General features: G+C 38.0%; 1 protein-coding gene across 1 annotated transcript in view; it reads right to left on the bottom strand.

The window, feature by feature from the left end:
* Positions 1 to 586: 586 nt before the first annotated feature.
* The window catches only part of SENP6 (SUMO specific peptidase 6), a 57,150-nt gene continuing 49,515 nt past the window's right edge, over positions 587 to 8,221 (bottom strand). The window contains exons 20-22 of the mRNA XM_015821069.1: positions 3,786 to 3,854; positions 3,552 to 3,702; positions 587 to 2,877 (exon numbers count right to left, since the gene is read on the bottom strand). Of these exons, the coding sequence (XP_015676555.1) occupies positions 2,677 to 2,877; positions 3,552 to 3,702; positions 3,786 to 3,854 (421 nt within the window). The 3' untranslated portion in view covers positions 587 to 2,676. The remainder of the gene's footprint in view (positions 2,878 to 3,551; positions 3,703 to 3,785; positions 3,855 to 8,221) is intronic.

Genomic DNA, 8,221 nt, shown 5'->3' with positions numbered 1-8,221 from the left:
TGTTTACCAGATAGTCATACATTTTTCATGCTAAGTAACCTAAAACTTTTATAAGAATTCTTGACTGCTATTCCATCCAACATGAAAACTTATGCAAGATATATATTAATTAGCCTGCCACTTGATATCATTGTCTAAACATTCATTTATTCATATTCCTTTCAGTGAACTGAATTGTGCCCTTGTGCCAGAATAAAAACAGATATACAGTAACTTTTAAGCAAGAATGCAATTGAACGAATCGATTCAGAAGTAAGGCTTACTGATATTTAGCAGACCTTTTCCCCACACAAGCTTGTATAAAATTGCAAAAAAGGAAAGATGGAGGAAAGATGAAATCTGAAGGTATTAGAAAAAAACAGCCCATTGTTTTTAAATTTAAATTATCTTTTACAAATGTTATAATGAATGTATTCTACTATAGGTAAATTTTAAAATGAGAAGAAAAGACAGTGCTCTAGAACAATCTAACTAATACATGAATTAATTTCCAATGGATAAATTATTTTTAAAGACTGTTACTAAGAACACATCTATATTTACCTAAACAATATGCATTACAAATACTCATGGTCATTTCGATTGTTTTCAATGTTTTATTAAAAAAATAAATCTTTTGTCAACATGTTTATCAGCTTGCTGCATGAATGATCCTTTACCATAACATTAAGAGAGAAACATTGCTTTCTTCACATCTTGAAAAGGAATACAAGCTCCAGGCCATTCTCAGGAACAGAACCAAACAAATAAAAACTAGGATAGGCCACAACCTATTGAAAACAAAAGCAAAATCTAATTTTATATAAGTCCAAATATTGCAACAAATAATCTTGCACAAGAATGTGCATTCTGCTATTAAAGTTTCCCTACAATGTGTTCAAGTAACACTAAAAAAAATATATCAAAATAAGTAAATTACATTTGTTGTCAACCCCTTGTTTATTCTTGCTTCTCTTTTCTACTGCTACTCTGACTAATTTTAGACATAGACTGGAAAATGCAGAATAAATGTTTCTCTTTCTTTTCTAGGACCAAGAATTGATTTTACGTTAATTTGTTGGAACAAATAATCCCAATTCATTTGTTTTAATACTGACAGTGTCATGAGAGCCCTATAATTGCGCATCTATTAAAAATAATTTACGGAGGAAAACATAGAAAGCTTTGCCACTAAGTTACTATCCTATTATTGTTACATTGAGGTCTATAGGATTTAAACCAGGTGAATTCAGGGCAGCAGACCGAAGCGATGTAATCTTCAGAATTTTTCTTTGGACAAAGCAATCTCTGATCCTGTACAAATCATGACTATTGTGGTGACATCAACATAGTAATAGTAAAAATTGGGTGCAAATATTCTTTCTACACAGAATGTTCTACTGTGAAGAGGCTGAAAAGGATTGTTATGTTGTAATGGCAATATTGCCCGTTTCATCTACAATATTTTTTCATTACATCAAAGGTATCCTCCTTCCCAAAAAGAAGAATTTCTTTTTAACAAAGGCGTTATTCAACAAACATATCTGCAAAAGTGTTTCAGTTCCCTCATTTGAGGACAGTATCTTGTGAGTATTTTTAAAATGTAGTAAGACCTAGTTGCTTCCTTTTGGATTTTCAGAGGTTGGCATAAGAAAGCTATTGTCTTTTTACACAATTTAAAAATCAAATTACATCATGGAAATAACGCCAACAAGGTGACTTAGAATCCTTAAGAGACTTCTAGTTTAAGTAAGAAGCAAGCAAGCAATGACGTCTAGCAATATTTTGGTTTTTCTGTGTGTTACAAAAAATAGTACTCATACATTAAAAAAATTTCGGATAGATAAAGCACGTATGAATGCAACATTCAGAATTCTGACAGAAAATTTAAGGTGGGCAATTTGCTGCTACATTTACCAAAAATACAATTTTATAATGAAAGGATTGTGAAAATACATTTAAACAACATTCAGGAACCACATAAAATAATGAAGGAGGATCTAAAGTACTACTCAAGCCAAACCTTTGAGACTCTTATTATAAATACTGCTCGAGTAAGACTTGCAATCAGAAAGCAGCATTTCCCAAGTACTTGTGAATTACTTCTCCCAGTATCTGAAGCATTTCTTGCTGAATCTTGTATTGCTTGCACTTGGATTTTTAAATGCAAACCACTCATCTTGGAAACACAATGCACTTAGACACATTCTTAATTTTTTTGTTTTTGCACATTTCTGAAGCAGAACATCTTGTAATGACAATTGTAAATTAAAATATGAATTTGATTATCTTTCTACATAAGCATTCCCCATGCAATATAGAAGTCTTACTGGGAAATATTGAATAATTTTACTTAACACAGAAAAAGTTAACCAAATTATCCTATAAATATTTTATTTATTTGTTTTGTGTCTAGAATTTGCTATTAAGTTCTATAAACAGAAACACATAACAAAGGTTTCCTAAGTAGTGAAAAACATAATTACAAAGGTTGAAAAAAGTTGGCCTAATCAACATATATACAGATTATTCTACTTAATACACTGGGGAAATTGGATTTATACCCCTCAACAGTAAGTTTACTTACTGATAATACTAGAAGTCCTTTGTTTTGGTAGAGACAAGTAAATTTCAAGGTGGTTTTCCCCCCCTTTTTTTTAAAAAAAATTGATGTATGGTTAACAAATGACAAAAGATTCAGCTGCTGATAAATTGTTCTGTTCTTTCCTGAAAATATTTATCTGTTAGATTAGTGTCTTTCTGCCCCTTCTTTTCTTTGTTTTGGTGTTCTTGTAGATTCAGGATTATGTTTTTTATTTCTTCTCGTTTTGTTTTCATTCTTGGACGTGGAAACCAGTCTGTTAGATTCATTGGCAGTTCAAAGCTTAGAATAGGAGTCTAGGAGAAACCAAACAGATAGGCTTACAATAGTGTCTACATGGAATTTCTACATAATAACATTGTACAAAGTACTACAACTTTAGGAGTGAAAAATCTTGTCAATGTTACATTTGAAACTTTTCCCAATCCTTCATGCACATTTTTAAAGTTTCAATGATGGCTGGATCTGTGGATCCAGCTCTATCCATCATCATCATTTCATAATAGTCTTACTCAACAGTCAAGACTGCTAAGAAATCTTCCCACAAATATTTTCACACTTTTCTCCCTTTCTGGGGATTACCTTCCTATCCTTCTAGGAACTCAATTCTAGAAAATAAACTTTTAAGTCATTCCACACCCCCAAACACGATTTGCCTTCTCAAGAAGCAATAGGCAAAGCATGAAACAAATAGAGAATTCATCTAAGAATGCATCTGTACAATTCTATTGTTTAAATAGTACAAATCAGTCTTAATAAGTCAAAACTGACATTACTGTATTTATTTTATTCACAGTTTATACTGTGCTAATTATATATGTGTGTGTGTTTGTGTAATTTTAACAATTACTTTATCCTTTTTAAAATGATGTAAGATATACATTATGTAAAATGAATGAAATATTGAAACTAAATTAAATAACTTAGAACAAAAATCATAATATAACATTTGAAGGACCAAAAAATTCACCTCAAAAAAGCTCTCCACGTACTGTAAAACATAAACTCCACAATCGCTGAAATTGTTCTGTTGTGGCACTTTGGGGTTTGAGCCTTTCATGACATCTTTGGAGAAACTTCGTCTGCTCCCTTTCCTTACTTCCCATTCCACTTCCAAATACCTGCAACACAAATATCAAGCACCATTTGTATTGAATATTCCAATATGGAAGATAGTTTAATATTATAAAGGCTAATTACTTACTCTCTTAGTGTTCTGACAACATTTGATCGGGAAGGGCCTCTTAGTGAATCCATGAGCAAAATGCAAGGCCTAAAAAAGATACAGTATGTTTTCACTTCTTTACTATACTCTCACATTAAATCATTTTGGTTACAGATATGAAGAACCCTTTTCTGTTCACATTATGAATAAAATATGGTATTCAATTTTGTTTTCATCCAAATATCAAGTCTACAAAAATTGAATGGTGAACTATAACTAGACTTAGTCTTTCAATCAATCAATCAATCAATCAATCAATCAATCAGAAGAGAGCTGGAAGGGACCCTGGAGGTCTTCTAGTCCAGCCCCCTGCTCAAGCAGGAGTCCCTATATCATTTCAGACAAGTGGATTTCCAGTCTCTTCTTAAAAACCTCGAGTGATGAAGCACCCACAACGTCTGAAGGCAAGCTGTTCCACTGGTTAATTGTCCTCACTGTTAGGAAGTTTCTCCTTAATTCCAGGTTGCTTCTCTCCTTGATTAGCTTCCATCCGTTGTTTCCTGTCTTGCCTTCTGGTGCTTTGACCCCCTCCTCCTTCTTGTGGCAGCCTCTCCAATACTGGAATACTGCTATCATATCCCCCCCTAGTCCTCTTTTTCTCTAGACTGGCCATTTCCAAATCCTGCAACTGTTCTTCATATGTTTTAGTCTCCAGGCCTTTTATTATCTTGCTCTTCTTTGCATTTTTTTCCCCAAAGTCTCAAAATCTTTTTATAATGTGGTGACCAAAACTGGATGCAGTATTCCAGATGTGGCCTTACTAAGGCTTTATAAAGAGGTACTAATACTTCACGTGATTTTGATTCTATGCCTCTGTTTATACAACCCAGGATTGTATTAGCTTTTTTGGCTGCTGCCGCACACTGCTGACTCATGTTTAAGCGATCGTCCACTAGGACTCCAAGGTCCCTCTCACAGTTACTGTTTTTCAGCCAGGTTTTAGCTAATCTGTACTTGTACCTTTGGTTTTTCCTGCTCAGGTATAAAACCTTGCTTTTCTCCACATTAAATATAATTTTGTTGAATAGGACCCATTGTTCAAGATCTTTTTGGATTCTGAGCTTATCTTCTGGAGTGTTGGCTATTCCTGCCAGTTTAGTGTTATCTGCAAATTTGATGAAATCCCCTTCTATTCCCTCATCTAAGTCATTTATGAAGATATTGAAGAGTACTGGGCCTAAGACAGAACCTTGTGATACCCCAATGCTTACTTCCCTCCATGTAGATGTAGTACCATTTAGGACTGTTCGTTGAGTATGGTTTGTCAGCCAGTTAGAAATCCATCTGTTGGTGATGCTGTCTATCCCACATTTTTCTAGCTTACCAAGAAGTAGGTTGTGGTCTACTTTGTCAAATGCCTTGCTGAAGTCTAAATATACTATGTCCACAGCATTTTGCTGATCTACTAATTTAGTCACTTTATCAAAGAAGGGTTTGGCATGATCGGTTTTTAACAAACCCATGCTGGCTACTAGTTATATCTTTATTTGTTTCTAGGTGTTTCTTTGATTAAATACAATACTAAGTAGGAACCTTTGTTATAAAAACAGATCTAAACAGAACAAAAATGGGTACACTTAACGCTGCTCTGAAATATAGGTAGTCCTCGAGTTACAAATGTAATGGAACCTGCCCATTCCACTTGTGACTCGAAAACTTGTGGGAGTGAATCTCATACCTCAACTGAGATCACTCCCTTGCTCGTTAAGACACACGCGGCTCGTTAAGTGCACATGAGGTATCTCAAGGTGGGGAAGGCCATGGAGGGCCTAGTGATGGACCAGGACCCCAAGGCCTCCCCGGCCCACTAAGATTCCTCATGTTTCCCCCTCCCTTCCTGCTGCACTGGACTTAACTTGAAAAGATCTGTCTTTTCTCTGCCGTGGTTCCTGCTGCTGCCCAGATGAGGCTGGGGAACGCCTCCGCGGGCCGCCGGAGGCCTTTTCCAGACCGGTGCCGCCTGGATCTGAGGCCGGGGGACGCTTCTGTGGCCCTCCGGAGGCCCGTTTCTGGGCAGAAGCAGCCTGGAAAAGAAGCATCCTCTGCCCTCAGATCCGGGCGGCAGTGGCCTGGAAAAGGCCTCCAGCATCCAGATCCACCTTCCAGAGGGCTGCAGAAGCGTCCCCCAGCTTCGGTTCTGTTCTTTGTTGCAGAGAGCAGAGGCCTAAAGTACCATGAGATCATGAGAGATCAGTAGCATGAGATCTCGTGATACTGATCTCACATGATCCTGTATTACTTTAGACCTCTATTCTCTGCGAACACACCGAAGGCCTGGAGCAGTCAAGAAACCGAAGGATCTCTATCTTCACAGGGTGAGTATTGAAGGTGTGGTACCTAGGGAGATGCAGGGCGGGGAGGGAGGTAATAACCAGGGTGAATGTTGCCGTACCACTGTGGCCACTTGTAAGGGTGAACGACTGTCATGGTATGGCAACATTTGTAATTTCGGGACTTGCTCATAAGCACTAGGAAGTGCTCATCATGTAACTTTGAACGAGCGTTAAGTGAATGCTTGTAACACGGGGATTACCTGTACTACACATTTTTGGAACCTGTGAGATTTTAAAAACAAGGTTTTTTTTATTTGTTCAGTGATATTTGGATTGCTGACTAAATTAGATAAACCTACATTTAACATCCTTCCCTATAGGTTGAGCAAGAGACTCTGTTACAGCTTATGACTACTTATTGAGCTCTTCACAAAGGAAAAAAATAGTTCAATATTATGAGTCAGTCTCTTAACCTGCATTCTATACAATATTTAAAAATTAATGCTTATAATAGTACTACAGACAGGGCTATGTATGTTTCAAATAATTATTGTGGAATTTTTGTAAGACTGAAAAAATTAACTACATGACTGCTTAAATGAGTTGCTTGATTAAAATATGTCTAATACCACTCTTTAAGTAGCAACATCTTTATTCAGACTTACAGGGAAATCTATAAACAAGATACAGCTATTTTACTAAGTAGCAGAGAGATGCTACTTAAAACACAAATTCTGAGGCACTTCTTTAAGCCATTTTAAAAATATGCACAGCTGTGATATGAAATAATATAGACAAAGGAATCAATTGTTTTTCCACATTATTCCAGGAGGACAGATGCAATCTTAACTTGCAAATTATAATACCTAAAGCAGGGGTGTCAAACTCAATTTCATTGAGGGCCGCATCAGCATTGCAGTTCCCTCAGGGGGCTGAGTGGGTGTGGCCAGGGTGGGTGCAACCTACTGGGTGGGCATGGATGGAGTGGGTGTGGCCTACTGGGTGGGCATGGCAAGCTCTACATCGTTTGCGTCAAGGATGCCTGTGGGGGGGCCTGGGCAGGAGTGGGACAGATCTGAGGGTCTCTGGCAGAAGGGGTGGGATCAGGGCAAGTGCCAAGGCATGGTCCACAGGAGGAGCCTCACTGTTCCTCTCAGGCCACGCAGGGGGGCTGGATGGTGGTGCGGGCTGCCCGGAGCCCTGGGCAGCAGAGGTCAAATACCCAGCCTGGCCCTTGAGCACCCACGGCATCAAGCCCAGCCCCACTTCCCCAAGGCTGCTGCTCAAGGTTCTCCTGGTTCCTCACTGTTCCCAGACAGCCTTGTGGAGCTAAGACTGAATGCGTTTCAGCATAGATGGCCACCACAAAATTGTACATTGGCTCCCGGCTGGCCTGGGCCAGGGCCAAGGCAGAGGGGGCCGTTCCCTCACTGTTTCGAGGATGGCTTCGTGGGCCACATGAAACTACTTCGCGGGCCGCATCTGGCCCCCGGGCCTTGTGTTTGACATGTCTGACCTAAAGGATTTCACTAAATGGAATTTGGAAAAAAGGCTTCAGAAATATACTCTGTTCTACACCCAGTTATTTTTGATCTATTCAAAACTTTTAACAGCAATGTTCTTCTTTTCTCAGTCAGGAAACTACCTGGATATAAGGAGGCAATTCTAATGATAATTAAAACTTCCTATTACAAAAAAAAATTAAGAAACTGATGACCACATAAAAAACATTAAAGTGACAGCCAGTTTGATGTAGTAGTTAAGGCATCAGACTGGAAAACAGACTGTGAGTTCTAGTCCCTACTTAGACACAAGGCCAGTGGTTGACCTTAGGCAAATGGTTTTCTCAGTTCTAGGAAAAAAGCAACGGCAAACCTCTTCTGAAAAACCTTGCCAAAGAAACTGCACAGACTTGTCCAGGCGGTCTTTGAGAATCAAACACAATTGAATGGAAAACAGAAAAGCAACACAAATAGCTTTGAGGTAAAATGTTGGGATACTTAAACAATTTTCCCCTTTTCAAAGAAAAGCTGGCATCTGATCTAATAAATAATAATAATAGTAATAATAATAGTAATAGTAATAACAGAGTTGGAAGGGACCTTGGAGGTCTTCTAGTCCAACCCCCTGCTCAGGCAGGAT

Source organism: Protobothrops mucrosquamatus, unplaced genomic scaffold (assembly GCF_001527695.2).
Source record: "Protobothrops mucrosquamatus isolate PMUCROS unplaced genomic scaffold, P.Mucros_1.0 scaffold1243, whole genome shotgun sequence".
NCBI lineage: Eukaryota > Metazoa > Chordata > Lepidosauria > Squamata > Viperidae > Protobothrops > Protobothrops mucrosquamatus.
This window is presented reverse-complemented; position numbering and strand designations above follow the sequence as displayed.